We start from the raw sequence: 17,158 nt of genomic DNA, 5'->3' as shown, positions 1-17,158 counted from the left end.
ATCACGGGAAGCCCTGCAATCCAACAGGAAGGGGTGCTCCTGGGGCACTAGAGATCACATTCCCATACGCATGCTATGTGAGCCTTGCCAACCTGCAGCTCCAGCCAGCTGGGTGGCTGTGTCCGAGTTCCATTGACAAAGGTCCTTCTCAGGCGCTCCTCACAGTAGGGGGCATAGCCGGGTGGGCCCCCGTGGATGAAGTTCCGTAGGTACTGCAGACAGGGAACTCAGTGAGGCAGTCTCTACACTAGCTGCTGCTACAGCCTGCAGTTCCCCCAGGCACACTCAGGACCCGCTGCTTCAGCAGGGCCACCTACAGCTCCCTTTTCTAGGCCTATTCCTGCTACCCCTAAAATCAAATGCACGTCCTGCAGCTTGGCAGCAAGGCCAGACAGCCAACCTCCTCAGCTTCACCTCCTGTCTGACCTTCAAGTTCTATCTCTGCCCTCTCTACTGCAGCTGCTGATACCCTTCAGGGCCCCATCTGGTCTTCTCCACTCCCCCACCCTCATGGCAACCAGTACCCAACTAGTACCCAGAGCCTGGCACAGGGTGATATCAAAGTGCCTGTCCCAAGATACATGTTCAGGTTGTTCAGTGCATATCCTTATCACTGAGGACTCTATAGAAAGGAGTTGATGAAGCCAAGTGCTGGTCACCTGGGAACCTGGGAGGAAGGGGCTGGACATGTATGAAACCTTCAAGGACCTGGGAGGGGCTCTGTCCCTACAACGGAGTATGGGGTTCCAGAACTCAAGAAGTCTCAGAATCCCACATGAGGAATATTTGTGGGGCACCAGAAAGCACGTGTCACATACATCTGTGTCCCAGCATAGAGGGGCCCTGCACCCTTCCCACCCAGACCACCTTCCTACCTTAACAAACTTCTCAGAGGGGGCGAAGCAGCCCACGCAGAGAGACACGAGGATCCAGCCCCTGGCGTAGCTGCTCTTGGATGGGTTGTGCGTGAGCTGCTTGCTGATCTGGCAGTAAATCTCGTCCCTGAGTGGGGACAATACCTCAGAGTGACACCCAATCACCCCTCTGAACCACAGCTCTTCTGACCAACCAGCCCAAGGCCTTCCAGGAAACAGACAGACCAGATGAAGAAGCTGAGCAGACGGTTCTTGCTTTAGACTTGGAGGTCACTAGGAATGAGGCATGGCCCAGGAATAAAGCAAAAGCTCCTGCTGGGGTCCACCATCCTCAACGTGACCTGCATCCTAATACAGGTTCAAAGGTCACAGTCCCTGATGTCCACCATGCCTAGCCCCAAGTCAACCATATAGCCTGAGCAGGGGACCCCACATTGGGGACAGTTGCTGCAATAGTGATGACATGGCAGAAATAAACAGGCTCCTGGGAGGGTGTCAGGACCAGTGAGCAGGGACCCTGACTCTGGAACACCTCTCTCCAGTTTGTGAATAGTCAGTGCTTGGATCACTTTGTACTGAGCTGAAAACATCTTCCCTCAACAGAATTTTCTCTGTCTTGGGAGCTCCGAGAAGGCTTACACACACACACACACACACACACACACACACACACACACACACACACTGATATGATATTCCTCTTCCTTGAGGACAGTGCCAGGTAAGAGGCGGGACTGTCTAATTCAGTAACGTCTCAATTTGGAGAGCTCATGAACCAGCAGAGTGTCATGTTGCCATCTTTTGATCATGAGAAGATACCACATGCACGTTCACCCATCTTGCCCATGACCGAAATCATTTCCTAGAACAAAGCAGACAGGCAGCCCTCGCAGCAACAATCAGGCTGAAGTAAAGTTGGCATGGCTCATCGAGGTCCTATCTTCCCACAGACCAATGGGAATCCTGTGCCTGAGTCTCCAACCTGGCCCTGCTCAACCAACAGAAGGTGGCAGTGGCTAAGCCAGAGAAGGGAGGTTAGCCATGGTCCCCCAGGAGTCCACTTTCTAGCCTTCTTTGGCCTGGGGCTTCTGGCACAAGACTGAACAGTCTACTTCAGATATGGCAGACAGGTAACCTGGTGGCCACCTTTCCCTCCTGGTGGTCCTTGGAGACCTCTGACTCAATTGGCCTTGAGGAGCAGTGGAGAGAGGTGAGGCTGACAGGTATGTGGTCTAGAAGTTCAAATAACCCCTGGAAAATCTCTTCCACATGCTAGGCCTCAGTTTCCCTGTCAGGAAGATGGGACTTTTCTCTTGTCTCACACTCCCAATATAAATACAAGTTCTTGGGATCCCAAGTCTTTACCTATGGTGATATGATAAGCAAGTTCCTTGAGAAGCCCAGGTCCCCACATTTAGCTGGGCTATCTTATTGTATAGGTGACTCCAGAGTCTTCCCACCAACTCACCCACACCCAGGCCATCGGTAGAGGTCTCTCCTGACCCAGGGATGGAAACAATAGCAGGGTCTCTAGGGAGAGTGGCCTGGGCCAGCTGCACTGAAGGTCAGCCAGCAGCAGAGGGTTTAAACCAGAAGCTCAGGAGGGGCCGTGATAACCATTAGCTACAGGTTACAGCCTGCTCGCTCCATTCACCGTCTCACTGTCCCACGTTCCTTCCCTCAGATCTCAGATGTGGGCACTATTCTTATGCCACTTTCCAGATAAGGCATAGAGGGATGAAGGAGCTAGGTTAGGATCATGTGACTAGCCAGCAACAGAGCTAACGCCGGCCTTTTGGCTTAATCTGTGGCTAAAGTGTTGCAGCTCCTACCAGCAGCCTTGAGACCCCCAGGCTCGGCCTAGAGTAGCCCAGCCACGGCACCCCACTGCTCTCGGCTACTGACCGCAGTGCGGGCCGTAGGATGCCGTTGCCGATGATGAAGTGCAGCTTCTCTAGATTTGAGGTGGGCCGATCCTCCAGCATGCTGTTGCCCTGTACTGTGGATTCCCCATCGTGCAGCCTCTTGGTCACCTAGGACAAGGACATGGGCTTAAGCCAAACAGGTAAGGCTGGGGTGCTGCACCTGCTAGGCTCCCTGCAGAGAGCAGATAGTGTCATAGATGGGGTGCTGTCCCTGTCAGCCACTGTAGAGAGTAGATGGACGTGTGAATGGCCCCTGAGCTTGTAATCACTTAAAGACTAGACCTGCCTGGCTCGCTGAACCTCAGTCTCACGCAAGGGAAACCCTTTCATCCAAGATGTGTCCCATCCCTGACTCTGAGTGAGACCACCCTCTCACACCTATGGCACCAAAGTGCAGCCTGGTTCACAACCACCTAATTATCAAGGTCCCTGGCCCTGACATGGTCATCCTCAGTTCTCAGTAGATGTGTGTCTCTCTTCTGGCCTCACACAGCCACAGAAGCAGCCCCACATTGCACTCAAATGCGGTAAGAGACCCTCCATCATAGAAAGGGCCACGCAAGGGCCTCCCGGCACCTGAACCCATGCCTGTCTGTCCCAGCCCCCGGCCCACCCAGCCCTGTGTGTACGGCCTTGGCCGTCTCAGAAGATGAGAGACAAACTGATGGATGGACAGTGGTGTCAGTTATCAAAAAGACCAGCACAGAAGTCTGCTCCCAGGCTGAGAGGTCCTGCGATGAAATGCATGGTCCATGCACCAGCCAGAAGTACCCTCCTTTTCACCTGTGTGCTTGGCCCCTCCCCATTCTGTCTCCTGCCCGGGGAAGCCCCCACCCCAAGCATCTCCATACACTTCTGTCTGGTGATGGCGCCAGTGCTGTGCTGTGCAGAAGGGAGAAGCATCGTCCACTTTTCAATCCTGCTCCCATTCCCAGGGCCCCAGCTCAGCTGTGCTGCAGCCCGCTGCCTGAGGAAGCCCCCTACAAGGCTCGGGCTCTGTTCTTACCTCCTCTGTGAGTTTGGACTTCTTCTTCAGTGTCAGGTGCACCAACTTGTGTCTCATACTGGTCTTTTTCTGCCCCTCAGGGAGCTGGGTCTGTGTAACAGATGCAGGGATGAGACCTCTGGACAGTGGGGCTATGGTGTGTGTGTGTGTGTGTGTGTGTGTGTGTGTGTGTGTGTTTTCCACACAGATGTTCACAAGGTGCAGGCCAGGAGGCCTCTATCCTTGTCCCTGCTCAGACTCAGAAAATCATAGTTATTGTCTGAGGCCTCCCAGTAAGGTGTCCTGGCTCCCATGACAATTAGTCTGGTCCACAGTGTGGCCCCTCAGCTATGATGAGAACTTTATAGTTGACAATTGATCACACATTATCCCCACAAGTAGACAGAGCATGGCAGGAGACTGGGGTCAGGATGAGGCAGATGGCTAGATCATAGGATGCTTTCTACTGATTACCTGAGGCTGGTATGCTGACACCATCCCCACTAGCCCAAGACGGTTGTCAGTTGGGGGCCCTGTGGCCTCACCTCGCCCTCTCCCTGCAGGGCCTGCAGCTCCCTCTTGTATGTCTTCTTGCCTAGGGTCTCATAGATCTTAGTCATCACAGGGATCTTCTCGCTGCCGTCGCTCATGGCTGTGTGGTACTTGGGCTCTGGGAGGTCCCCCATGAACCGGAGGATGGTGATCCAGACAGCCAGTGCCGCCTGAGGATGGAGCACACATGTAAGAGAGCCAGGGAGGATGGAGGAAGCGGCTCAAACCATAGAGAGAGCCTTGGAGAGGAAGCTGGAGAGATAGATAGCCACCTGCAAATATGGTCTGACCCTAGACTGGGTGACCATTACCAACCGCAGCAGCCACCACCCCAGCCCTGCCCTGTGAGCCATGACCCAGCCTCAGGCAGCCTCACCAGCTGGTCACCCTCATCATCGTGGTAGAGCAGCGGCTGCTTGAGAGGCCTCCGGGTGTAGGAGTGTGTGGTCGTGCCCTGGAAGTAGGTGGCAGCAAATTTGGCGAATTTGTACTCAGAAAGGTCCTCCTCATCCTCATCAGGCAAGGGCAGGGCTGCATCAACATCCTCTTCCACCATCTCCCTCCGTCCTCGCTCCAGGTCCTGATGGGCACAGAGAAGTTGTGTCTTAACTGTTAGGCTGGGCCCTGTAGCCAGCAAGGCCAGAACAGAGGCAGCACTGGCTGCTGTCCTCACTCTATCTCTGCAGTGCCGGCCCCTCCTCCCAGAGGGCAAGGCCTCTGCTGCTTCTCTCCACTGTCCAAACAGAGCCCAGCACACAGGGGATCCTCAAGGACAATGGATAAAAGTTTGAGAATGGCTTTAAAGAAGAGTAGCAGGTGGACCAAGGTCACGCAGTAGGCAGAGGCTGGATGGGATCTGAGACCCGTAGTCCTTCACCCAGTCAGTCACTAGTGCCCTCTACTACAGGGCAAAGGATGTGAGAGGAGACAGAGAAGGCTCTGGGATGCCTCAGGAAGTCTTGTCCCAAAGTCCTGATACCTCAAAGCCACTAGGCGCCTGGCCCTCCTGGCCTGGCAGGCCGCCTGAAGTCCCCAGGAAGCCAAACATCTTGTCCACCATATCTGAGTGGTTGATGGGTTCATGGCGGGCCTTCTCCATCTGCTCTAGAAGCTCCTTCTTCCGCCGAGCCTCCTCCTTCTCCTTCAGCTCCCGCTCTGCATCCTCCCGGGCTAGCTGGGCCAGGCGCTCCTGAGGTTGGGGGGAAGCAGAGGAAGTAAGTCAGCACCCAGCAAGATAGCTTCAGAGAACAGCTACCTTCAGGGATCCCAAGAGGGACCAGCAGCAGCAGCAGCAGCAGCCCCACTAGGGTTCTGACACAGGGGTAGACTGACTGTGCTTGTAGCCCCCATCTGGGCCAGAAAGATGTCCAGCATCCCTGGACCACAGAAGGACACCTCCTCTAGCAATCTCCTTTCCCTGCTCGCCCTTGCCTCCATACCCTCCCGCCTCCACACCCTCCCCTGCTTACCCTCCCCTTTCCATGCCCTCCCCTGTTTCCAGGCCACAGAAACCATGAAGTCCTGAGCTGTGGAACTGGGAACTGCGCTAGAGCTAACCAAACAATTAATGTGAGCCAAATTTAAAAGACAAAATAAGGATGGTGATGATGGTGGCAGTGGTGATGTTGATAAATGAAACCAATATAAATAATGCTTTAATTATCTGAGTTATATTTTCAAATACCATCTTATAGCATGTAGTCAGTGTAAAAAATACACCGGGTTACCTTACATCCTGCCCCTCCACAGCTAAGTCATCATAATACTGTGTGCACCTCGCAATTTTAGCCATGGCTTTTAGATGACCCACACTTCAGTATTTGGTGGCATTTGTGTTTGACAGGCTTATGTCAGGCTGTGTGTCCCTAATCACTCCCTTGTCAGGCTTTTGCTTTGGGTGTCACTGCTAACCAGGAAGGTGCTGTGAACACAGCCCAGACCCCACATGAGAGTTCAGCTGCTCTGTGCTGAGGGAAGAAGTATCTCCTAGGAGGAGGAGGGAGGAAGCTGGCAGGAGCAGGTGACAGGCTGCCAGCGGTGGAGAAAAGCCATGGAGGCGCACTGTAGAGCAGCTGCCCTGGAGAGCACGGAGGTCTGGCTTACCTGATGCTTGCGCTCTGCCTCCTCCTTGGCCCTCTTGGCACTCATCTCCTTCCGGAGCTTCTCCTCCTCTGCCAGACGCATCCTCTCTGCCTCGAGGCGCCGCCGGTACTAGGGAAAGGAGCAGCCAGGAGAAAAGCGTAGCCCTTGTCACAGCTCTGCTTTACCCCACCCCCATCTCCCTCAAGCCCCAAAAGGCAGCTGAGTTGGTCCCCTGGTCACAGAGGGTCAGGGCTCATTGGCTCCCAGAGCCAGACCAGATGTGCCTGTCTCCTTAAAATTCACGAGGGACCTGGGCCTCAGTCCATCCCTGCAGGCAACACCAAGACTCTTTTCTGGCTTTGGCTTCCTCAGCCAGCACCAGGCAGGGGACGGGAAACAACTGTGTCGGGTAGCACACACTTAGACATCACCCACTCTCTGGGCTCAGAAACCGGCTCACCTCAACCCGGAGGCGCCGGTGTAGCCGGCGGGCAATCATGCCTCGGGCATAGGCCTGCACGGTGATCACGGCCCAGAGGCGGTGGCGGAAGGCCTTGCGCACCAGGTAGGCGCGGCAGCGGGCCTGGAACTCAATTATGCGCTGTCTGGCCAGGCGGTACTGCTTGTGCAGCTTCCGGGAGCGGTGCAGGGCCTGCAACCGCAGGAAGCCAAGGCGAATCTGCAAGGACAGCATGCTCTGCTCAGACCTGAGCGCCCGCCAAGATGAGTGAGGCCCGCAGCAACACCCAGTGCGCAAGCCTCCATCAGACTGGACCCACCAAGGTACCATCTATGTCAAACAGAGCCCCACAGTGAGGCCTGCATCCTTCCAGGAACTCTGGCCTCAACTAAGCAGTGTCCATTTCTGCTCATCTCCCTCATGCAAGTCCAGGCTGCAGCCAGGTGATCCACAATGTTCCATGTGACCAGGTCTACCTTGGATCATTCCAATGTCTCAGTCTCATGCTTTAACTCACCAAAATATCCCAAGAGAAAAGCTCACATGACATAGGGTGAGCCACTAGAGCTAGACCAGGGCTTTGACTTAAGGTAAGGTAGGGCTGGCTAGGGCATCCTCAGGGTGCAGGTTAAGTCCTGTTGCCAAGGTAACACAGCTTGCTTCTGAGATCTGGCTAACAGAATCAGGGACTGGGAGGGGACTCACCAGCTCATAGTTTTTTCTACAGTGGTGGCCCCGCCAATGCCTCTGGATCAGTGTGGCGGCGCTCTTCAATCTCAGGAAGTTGGACCTGAAAGGGAGACAGGGATGGGTGACTCCAGAGCAGATAGCTGGTGGCCAGAGCCAGCCAGGGCCCAGGTGTGCCCAGATAGCACCCTGGGCCCTGGTCCTGTGATCTCCAAGGTATGTGATCTTGGGCAAGGCATAGAACCTCTGTACCACAGTGCTACCATCCGAAAGGAATGACGAGTGATGCCTGTCTATGTCCTTCCTGCCTGGCAGTCTTATCACAAGAGCCCTTTAAGGCAGACATCAGAAAGATGCTTGCTGAGTGGGTGTGGCCAGATCAATAATGACATAGCTCAAAAGGGGGAGCTTTACACTGTCCAACTAACTCCTTCACTTCGTAGCTGAGGAAGCTGAGACTTGCAAGGCTGGAACCAGAGCCCCTGTCACCGTCTGCCTCTGAGGAGCCGGGTGCTATTCCCCTGCACACAGCAGGCTGTTTCCCAGATGTCACAGTCACCTCTGGCTTGACGGGGACAGAGACTACACAGCAACAGCAAGGGTCTGCTGAGAATCAGAAAACACAGGAGGGAAGGGTGGGTATGTCATGGCACAAGCCAACACTCCAGGGGCTGCAAGCTGTGTGCATGGAGAAACAAAGCTGAGAGCCAACTGGAGGACGGATGGGGGTGAGAGTGGGGACACTGGAGGAAGAGCAGGCGTCAAGGAAGAGACTGACAGACTCACAGGTAACGGGGAGACAGAGGGAAGGACCAGATGAGCTGCAAGCAAGGCAGTTTGTGGGTCTCTGTGGTTCTCGAAGCAGACTCTAGAGTTGGTCTTGCCATGTGAGGGCATCATAGGTGTGTGCATGTCCTTAATGTAGAATATGAGCTACTCCTTGTAGCTGATAAAATCTCCAGTCCCGCTGGGATGAGGGGAATGTCTGTAAACATGCCTCTTGTCTCTGTGTGCCTGGGAAGGGCAAACAACTGTGCGGTCTGGATTCAGTGACACGGTAGAGCTGCATAAACCTTGTACCTGTGTTCCTCGGCGATCTTGTGATCATGTGTGCACACGTGTGATGGTTTCTGTGTGCACCATTGGTATGCATGTTTGATCCTGGCATTCACGTGAGAGAGCAGAGGCGAGCCCAGCATGCTCCCGTTGGGGGAACTGAGGGAACAGAAGCTGTTGACACAGACCTGTCTTTGAAGCCCCGGATGACCTTCTGGATCAGGATGACCCTGTCTGTGATGGCCTTGTCCCTCTCCACCTCCAGCAGCATGTCATGGTGGTCCTGAAAGGCAGAGCTCCTGAGCAGTATCCCCCAGGACCACCTACTCCATCCAGGCAGAACCAGTCTCCCTTCACAACTCAGGCTTAGGACTCTATGTGCACCTCAGACGACGAACCCTGCAGAGGCCTGTGCAGTGACTTCCTATAGCCACTGTGGCTATTTCCCAGAAGCCTGGGGATTGGAGATTGGGGAGTGACTCAGTAATGTCAATTCCTGGCTTCCCCTGCCATCAGTGCAGCCCTGGACCCTGTTACTTTTCTATCTAGGTTCTAGGTAGGAGACTCCTTACCAGGAGCCCCCTGGTGTCCATCAGTCCCCCTCTGAGCCTCTCCTTCACATGCAGATGGACAACCTTCTTATGACCTTCCACACATATCCTATAGCATATGCATCAACCTGACACTCAAGACCACTCCAGGTCCCTCTGACATCTCCAGCCTTCCCCTCCTCATTTCCAAGCCCAGTCATCCTCCCAGTTGGGTGAAATGTGGAACTTCACTGGTTCGTTCAAAACATACATAGATGCATGTTCTGTGGGCAGACATAGTGCTGAGTATTGTGTGAGAGCCACAGACGAGCAGGCAGATGTGTCCTTGATTGGAAGCCTGGCCTTTGAGCCTCACAAGGGGAGGATAAAAAAAAAAAAAACCTGTCTAACAATCACAGACATCAGGTGAGACTCAGAAGCTCCCCATGGCCTTCTTAGTGAGCAGATGAGCAGATGGGTGGATGGATGAATGGGAAGATGGTGCTGGGACATGTGGGTTCTTAGAAGTATTCCTAAAGAGTAGAGATTCCTAAAGAGCATGAGGACAGCGGGTCCTGTGGGTCTTCTGGCGCTACGTGCCATCACCATCCCTCCTGCTCTCTGAACTAACACATGCCTGGCACTTGCCAGCCCAGGTCTGTAGCCTGCTCTCTGCATCCCCCAGCTTGACTTCAGTCTCTCGCTCTTCTCTGAACCTGTGAACTGGACATAGGACTTTCTACTCCACACCACTACCAGGGAGGCACTGGGAGGCCTGGCACACAGAACTCACTGTCTAACCAGCTGTCAAGGAACACTGAGGGAAAGCAAACGTCTTTCCCAATGCAGAAATTCTTGTTTCTGCATAGGAGATGCAGGGGCTGATTCAAAGCTCATACCAAGAGGAGTTAGCTCAACACCTAACCAGACTCCACTATAGACTGCTTCCTCCCTTTTCTTCTCCCAGCTGTCCTACATCCAGCCCTGCCCCCACAGAGGAGGGGCCCTGCTCTGTCACCAGGACAGAGGAAATGGAAATGAGGAAGCCCACACTGTCCCTGTGCAGCTGCTCTCCAGGGCCATGACTGCTGGGGCCCAGTTTCTTGCTCTCAACCACCATTTCTTTGGAGACTGTGGAAGCCAGGACCCTGCTATGCCTGGATGCTGAGACAGAACCACAGACGACAGTACTCAGCTGAACCTCATGACCCTGCCTGCAGAAAACCACAAGGAGGGACCTGAGGTCCACGCTAGACCATCACAGGTCCAGCCTGTCACAGACAGAAGAGAAGGCAGAAATGCTCAGGAACTTGTCCGAAGCCTTCCAGGCTGAGCACCACAGACCCCACTGGGTTTGAATGCCTGGCACAATGCCTGGCACGGGTCTGAGGAGACAACCCACTTTGGTCATTCAGCTCTAACCTGGAGTCAGTGCCTGGCCCCATGAGTTATCTCTAATGAACACAGACACACACACACACACACACACACACACATATCAAGATACCCTGTAGCCCCCTCAGAAACGTCCCGTGCATGAAGGCCCCTGGACATGGCGAACCATGGCAACCAGAACAGGCTGCACTTACCTTCAGAAAGATCTTGGTTTTGCCAATCTGCCAGTCATCGTGTGTGCCCAGCACAGCCTCAGCCATGCGCTGGCATGTCCCGCGGAGGTCGCCCTGGGTGGCAGACACGGGTATTGGCAATATAACCAATGGAAAGGCCCCCAAGTGTCCTTCTCAAGATTGCGAGACAGGTCTCTCCCTGTATGGCTGCGTGACTGACACAGCCTGGCCCTGTCTTCTGTAATGTCTCTTTTCTCCTCAAGCCGACTAGATGACAGACACCATGGCGACCTTCTAGGGTGTCCGTCTATCCTGTCCTATCTTCGCAGCAGTACCTGATGTGGCCACATCGATGTCAAGCTCCAGTCACTGTCATACATTAAACTGGGGTCCTCTTCCCTGTTGGTGTACCCGGCCTTGTACCTGCTTGTATGCTGGCTTCACTCCAGGCAGCAGCACCCTGTAGCGCTCCACAAACTCCACAAAGCTGTAGCGAATGGGGTAGCCTGCGTGGCGGATGCGGATTGTCTCCATCATGCCGGAATACCGCAGCTGGCGTACACACAGGTGCCGGTCGAAGAGCTGCCGGGCCAGAACAAAAGTCATCACGGCAAGGCCATTACTGAGATGCATTCCCTGCCCCATGTCTGACCAGCACAGACAGAAACACACAGAAGTTGAGGCCTCCTAGGAGCAAAGCCAGGCAGGAGGCCAGGTCTGTTGGTCAGACCCACATGGCAACAGGAAGTAGGGACCTGCAGGTGAACAACCGTGTGCTATAGGATCAGATCACAGAGAAGACAGAGGTCTGTGTCCCTTGGGAGACACAAGAGGTTTCATGGATATTAGGGAAGGGTCTTCCAGGGCTGGAGGAAGGTGAGCATGTGGGGAGGGGCAGAAGCTTTAAAGTGCAATCCCTGCTGGGGGGAGCATGGAGGGAGCTGAAGAGCCTAGGCCAGGACACAGTGGAGGCAGCCAGGAGGTGAGCACTCCACACAGCCCCAGGCCACCCTTTATGTGGCCTCCATGCAAAACCATAGTTTTTTGAACAACTCTCCAGGGGCTGGCTGTAGTGCCTTATAACCGGCTCATAGTAGCCACTGTGATGGCTCCTGGGCAGGACTACACTCTGAGTTCAGATGGACAGAAAAGGCAGAAAGCAGGGCCAAGGGCCTTCTGAGGCCAGGCTACCAAGTCTGGACCTTGTCCCATGGGTGGCTGGAGTCAGGGAAGGTTTTCAGCAAAGAGATATGGGACAGGATTTACTTTAAGAATAACATCATGTGCTGGGTTGGTCGTGCTTGATCTCAGCAATCAAGAGGCAGAGGCAGAGGAAGATAGGTCCCTGTGAGCTAATCTGTATACCAAGGTCTAGGCCAGGTAGGGCTACCTAGCAAGACCTCATTACAAAGGAAGAACATGAATGATGTTATCCTCAGTGTAGTGGAAGGGTGGTGAGAGGAGGTGGAGGGGACAAGCTACAGCAAAGGTGAAGGCCTGGGGACAGGAATAGGTCCCAGGGAACCAGTGCCTAACCCTGTCATCCCACATGCCTGCTCCAGAGGGGGACCTGAGGTCTGAAGAGGACAGGGCTCACCCACTCTGGGAAATGACTTCCTGGCGGGGACAGCGTGAGCGGAAGGTCGGCTTCCGCAGTCCATTTCCTCTCCCTCTGGGCCACTTTCCCCTGCCTTCCTTCCCTCCCTAAGCCCCACACCCAGCTCCCCCTGGACCTCTTCCCTCCTTTGGATAAACAACACCTCTCAGGGCCTGTACTGAAACAGAGAGCTAGCAGATAGTCAGCTGTGGCACTTGAGCCCCTCAATCCCTGAGCCCCTATGTGACAGCTCACGACTGTCACTTCCTCTTAGGCAATGTGCTGAAAGGTACTCTACACAGTGTATGAAAGGGCTAACAAATATTGTCACTAATAGTGAAAAAAGAGGGACCTTCAGGCAAAGGAGTCCAGAAGGACTTCCTGGAGGAGGTGGGCACTGAACTGAGGGGAGGAGAGCTTTCAAAGGAGGGGCCCCAACATGAGCCACACTTGTATTTACTAAGCACTTAGCAGGCACCCTACAATCTTCAGGCATGGTCTCTGGGGAGGAGGTGGCAGTGAGTTTTCATTCTCAAGGAAACTGAGGCATAGGGCAGTGTCTGACTTGTGTACAACCGCTCAGCTGGGAGAGAGCAAAGCCAGGCAGGGTTAACATGACTGTGGAGCCCCTATGCTCCCAGCAACGTGACAAGCCCTCTAGTCCCCAGAGAGAACAAGGCTTCCCACTGCCTACCGACCCCATCCATCTCCTCCTCCCTCCCCACCCTCCTCCCCTGCCCACCACATCCCCTCCCAGGCTCACCATGGGCTTCTTGAACTCATTGGGTTTGATACAACGCACAAAGAAGGGCTGGCAGGCGCCCAGTGTGCGCATCAGCAGCTCCAGAGACCGCTTGAACTGACTGCTGAGTGTAGGCGAGCGCTTCCTGGTCTCGGCACCCTGGAGCAGGGGACAGACAGACAGTGATGGGAGGGGCCATGCCTTCCCCCTCCCTGCCCCCCCGCAGCCGTCCAGGAGGGAGGGAGGCACCAGGGAAGGTCACCACGGTCAGTATATGGGTAGTTGGGGATCTCCTGTGACACCCCAGGTCTAGGCTGGAACTTGGACCTCAGACAGTCACTACAGTGACCTCCAATAGTGTCCCTCCAGACCCTGCCCCCCACCATCAGCTGGGAGACTCTAGGCCAGCAGCAGTCCCTCTCTGAGTCCTATTCCCTCTCTGTGTAAGTGAGGGATTCAGACTTGGTGTCCTCGGGATACTGAGGTCATCTTAGTGTCAGGAGTTAGGCAAACCTAAGTTCAAATACCATATCTGGCCTAGGCTGACCAGTAAATGGTGCTGAGTCTCCACTGTTTCCTAAGTGAAAACATTGCCATCTGCCTGCCTGATGGGACAGGCGGAGAGTCCAAGTGCATTAAGCGGTCACCTGGGTGGTCACTGCACCCTTGGGAGCCTTGGAGGTGACAGCACAGCTCATGACCTCCCCTGTTCTGCTTGTAGGATTAGTGGACAGGCTGGGGCAGTATGGGTAACCTGGATAATCCTGCAAAGTTAGGTGACAGTGCTCCCAGCTGCTGTGCTCCCAGCTACTGTGCCCCCAGCTGCTGCATGAGCCACCCAGGCCCTCTGCACCCCCTGCCTATATGTTGTCTTCTCAGAACATTGGGAAATAACAGGGAGAGAGGGGACTCGGGAAGAGCTGAGGTCAAGCAAACAGGAAACGAGCCTTCTGGAACATTGCAGAACTCAGATTAGAAAGGACCACCACATACTGTTTTCCTGGCCATTTTTTTGTGTGAGAACCCTAGTAAACTTGATTTTGTTGAAAGATTTTTTATTTTTAGAGATATAATTCAATCCTATCCTTTTGCATCAAAACTATAGAGTGCAGGGAGCTGGAGAGAGGGCTGAACAGAGAGGAGTGCTTACTGCTCTTGGAGAGGACACAGGCCTCACCACAACCTGTAAGCCCAGCTCCAGGGGATCTGACGCCCTCTGCTGATCTCTGAGGAGTCCTGCATCCCTGTGCTGCATTTATATACACCCAGGCACACATACACACATAAACACACACATACATACATACATACATACATACATACACACACACACACATGTACATACATACATATACAATAAATACTTTAAAATCCAGGGTGCAGAAGCACGTGCATGAGGTATTTGGGAGGTAAAGGTGTTTAACCTGCACCAAATCCAGGCGATAGGCTATAGCTTCTAAGCAACCGTGTGGGAATGCAAACGTTTTGGTTCTGAAACAAGAAGTATTTTTCATCTCAAGTTCCATTGAAAAACATTCAAATTTTCGTTAAGGGGCTCTAGGGCTAGGTTAGTATTTGTTCTGCCTCATCAGGATTCTTGATTCTGCAACAGCACATACATACTGAGTGTGTAGTTCAGAGCATACACAGCGCATACCATATGCACATAGCACACATGCACCCAGTGCACACATCTCACCGTGTACACACTCCCACACAGAGCATCCACACATGCTCATCGTACAGCATTACACACACAGGTGGCATGCAGACACTACACATGCTGTACATAACACAAACACCCACATGCACATGTATAGCATGTACAGCACGCATTCCATGTAACAGACATGACCTATCCACACCAGGCATGCATGTGCCACACAAAGCACTCACAGAATGCATGTCCCACATGACAATGCATATAAATCACGCACAGCATGCGTGCCATCCAGAATAAATGCATACACATGATCAAACATGGTAAGAATGCAACACTCAACACACCTACTGAACACATACTATAAAGGACATGTGGCATGCATACTCTGTACATACATGCATCATGCTCACTCCCCACGGCATCGGCACATAGCAAGCACCATGTAGTGCCCATGCACATACATGACACACATACACTAAGATCACACGACACACCTCCCTCCAGCACACACCACTGCATGCACATGCATAGCATCCACATGGCTGCTCACATGGCTGTGGGGCACAGGACATAGATAATGAGAACACACATGACACTGGAAAGGGCACACAGCCTTCAAGACTCTGTCATCTGGAAGCTGTTCCCTTCTGTCTGTCCTCCCTGTTGGGGCCTCATGAGGACAGGTCTGCCTCGCTCACTGCTGTGTCACCAGGCCCGGTACACTCACAGCTGTGTGCACCAGGACACTCATCAACACCTCGGTCCCTGGGCTATGGTTGCACAGCTTTTCTGTGTCCTCCATGGTGCACAGACTCTCCCCTTCCAGCTGTGCAAGCCAAATCCTTAGGAACTCCTTTGTGACCCTTCTCTCGTATGGGACAAGCCATCAGGTCCTTCGCGGAATCTGATGCCACTCACAGTTCCCATGGCTGGGTCCAGCCTCAGCCCAGCTCCCTCCTTTCCCAACTTTGGCCTTCGCACTGGGCTCCTGCCCCTGCCACCATATCAGCCCCATTCACAAAGCAGCTGGGGCCTGGGTAAGAAAATCGGTACATCCCTCCCCACTCAAACCCTCCAGTGATATCAGTCCACTCCAGGGGAAGCCAAGGATCTATGACAGCCCCAGAATCTACTCCAGGAGCTCCTGGTCCCCACTGTACAGTTGTACCCTTCCTGACATCCAGTCTCCTGGTTCTCCCTGGAGCACACTTGGAATTTTTGTACACGCCCATCCCTCTCTTTGCAAAGCCCGCCTTGGGGAGGGGTAGTGCTTTCAAGGTCCTACCAATTGTTCAGTAAGGCCTGTTCTGTGCCTCATGCACAATCACAGGGCCTACCACTGATGCTTCCCCTGCCTCTCCTCACCCCCCACGCACACACTGCATGCTTCATTAATTTACTGGTCTCTCACTGTTCCCCCTCTGCTGGAACACAAGACTAAGTACAGGGTTTCTGTTTGTTTACTGCTGTGTCCTGGGACTTGGGCAGCATGTGGCATATAGAAGGCACTCAGTAAGCATTTGTAGATTGAATGAGCGAATGACTGAGGAGGTGGAGGGGTGTGTGGGATATGTTCTCCCAGCCTCAGCCAACCAGGTTCTCATCTGGTTCTGTTTTATTCAGGGAAATCGTCCTTCTTGTTGATTACTGATTCCTGGGTCACTGGTGGGTGTTCATGGATGAGGCAAAGACTGAAGCCACAAAAGTTCAAAGGCCAATGTGAAATGGGCACAGAAAGGGTCTGAGGAAAGGTGGATGTCACCATGGTGTCAGTGTCTGCCAATGACAGGCACATTGCAGGCGGAAGTGAGCAGCTGTCCTGTGGACCTAGCTGGGATAAGACATTCATCCAGGTACAGCCCATGCCTGGAAAGATGGCATGCCTCTGTTTCAGTGATCTGTCAGTACGTCAAGGCGGGTCATGATGTCCTGAACAGCCCTGGGGCAGCAGACACAAGAGTCAAAGGATGAGAACTCAGGACTTAGGGACCTGCCCAAGCAGAAGGCTTAGGTGCCTATAAGCATGCACTGTAGAAAAGAAAGACAGCTATCGCTAAGACACTGTCTCAGGGCAGTTCCCACAAGACAGCAGCCAAGTTTCCAGCAGCTGTACATCCTTCTTGGACTAGGGATGTAGCTCAGTCAGCAGAGCTCTTGCCTTGAAAGAGTGGAGACCTGAACTCAACTCCCCCAAATTCATATTTAAAAAGATAAGGTTGGCAGGGCACACTTGTAATCCCAGTTCTGGGGAGACAGAACAGGCTGAATGGAACTGGAGCGCTCACTGGCCAGCCAGCCTAACCTACATGATGAGCTTCATATCAGCGAGAAAACTTGCCTCAAAAAAAAGGGCGGAGAGGTGTATGGTTCCTGAGGAACAATATCTGAAGTGGCTCCCTGGCCTCCATACACATATTCTTGCAAGCACACGCTCAC

General features: G+C 53.6%; 1 protein-coding gene across 4 annotated transcripts in view; it reads right to left on the bottom strand.

The window, feature by feature from the left end:
• Positions 1–17,158, bottom strand: part of Myo7a (myosin VIIA) — a 72,476-nt gene that overhangs the window by 23,553 nt on the left and 31,765 nt on the right. For all 4 annotated transcript variants that reach the window (XM_028770634.1, XM_028770636.1, XM_028770637.1 and 1 more), the window contains 14 exons: positions 13,081–13,218; positions 11,144–11,302; positions 10,742–10,834; positions 8,811–8,905; positions 7,585–7,669; positions 6,880–7,098; positions 6,441–6,548; positions 5,317–5,526; positions 4,714–4,917; positions 4,331–4,507; positions 3,807–3,896; positions 2,781–2,908; positions 876–1,002; positions 93–212 (listed from right to left, as the gene is read on the bottom strand). In XM_028770634.1, coding sequence (XP_028626467.1) covers positions 93–212; positions 876–1,002; positions 2,781–2,908; positions 3,807–3,896; positions 4,331–4,507; positions 4,714–4,917; positions 5,317–5,526; positions 6,441–6,548; positions 6,880–7,098; positions 7,585–7,669; positions 8,811–8,905; positions 10,742–10,834; positions 11,144–11,302; positions 13,081–13,218 — 1,953 coding nt within the window. The remainder of the gene's footprint in view (positions 1–92; positions 213–875; positions 1,003–2,780; positions 2,909–3,806; positions 3,897–4,330; positions 4,508–4,713; positions 4,918–5,316; positions 5,527–6,440; positions 6,549–6,879; positions 7,099–7,584; positions 7,670–8,810; positions 8,906–10,741; positions 10,835–11,143; positions 11,303–13,080; positions 13,219–17,158) is intronic.

The sequence above is a fragment of the Grammomys surdaster genome, unplaced genomic scaffold, assembly GCF_004785775.1.
Source record: "Grammomys surdaster isolate TR1022 unplaced genomic scaffold, NIH_TR_1.0 203, whole genome shotgun sequence".
NCBI classification, from domain to species: domain Eukaryota; kingdom Metazoa; phylum Chordata; class Mammalia; order Rodentia; family Muridae; genus Grammomys; species Grammomys surdaster.
Note: the sequence above shows the minus strand (reverse complement) of the source record. Positions and strands in the feature narration are given on the sequence as shown.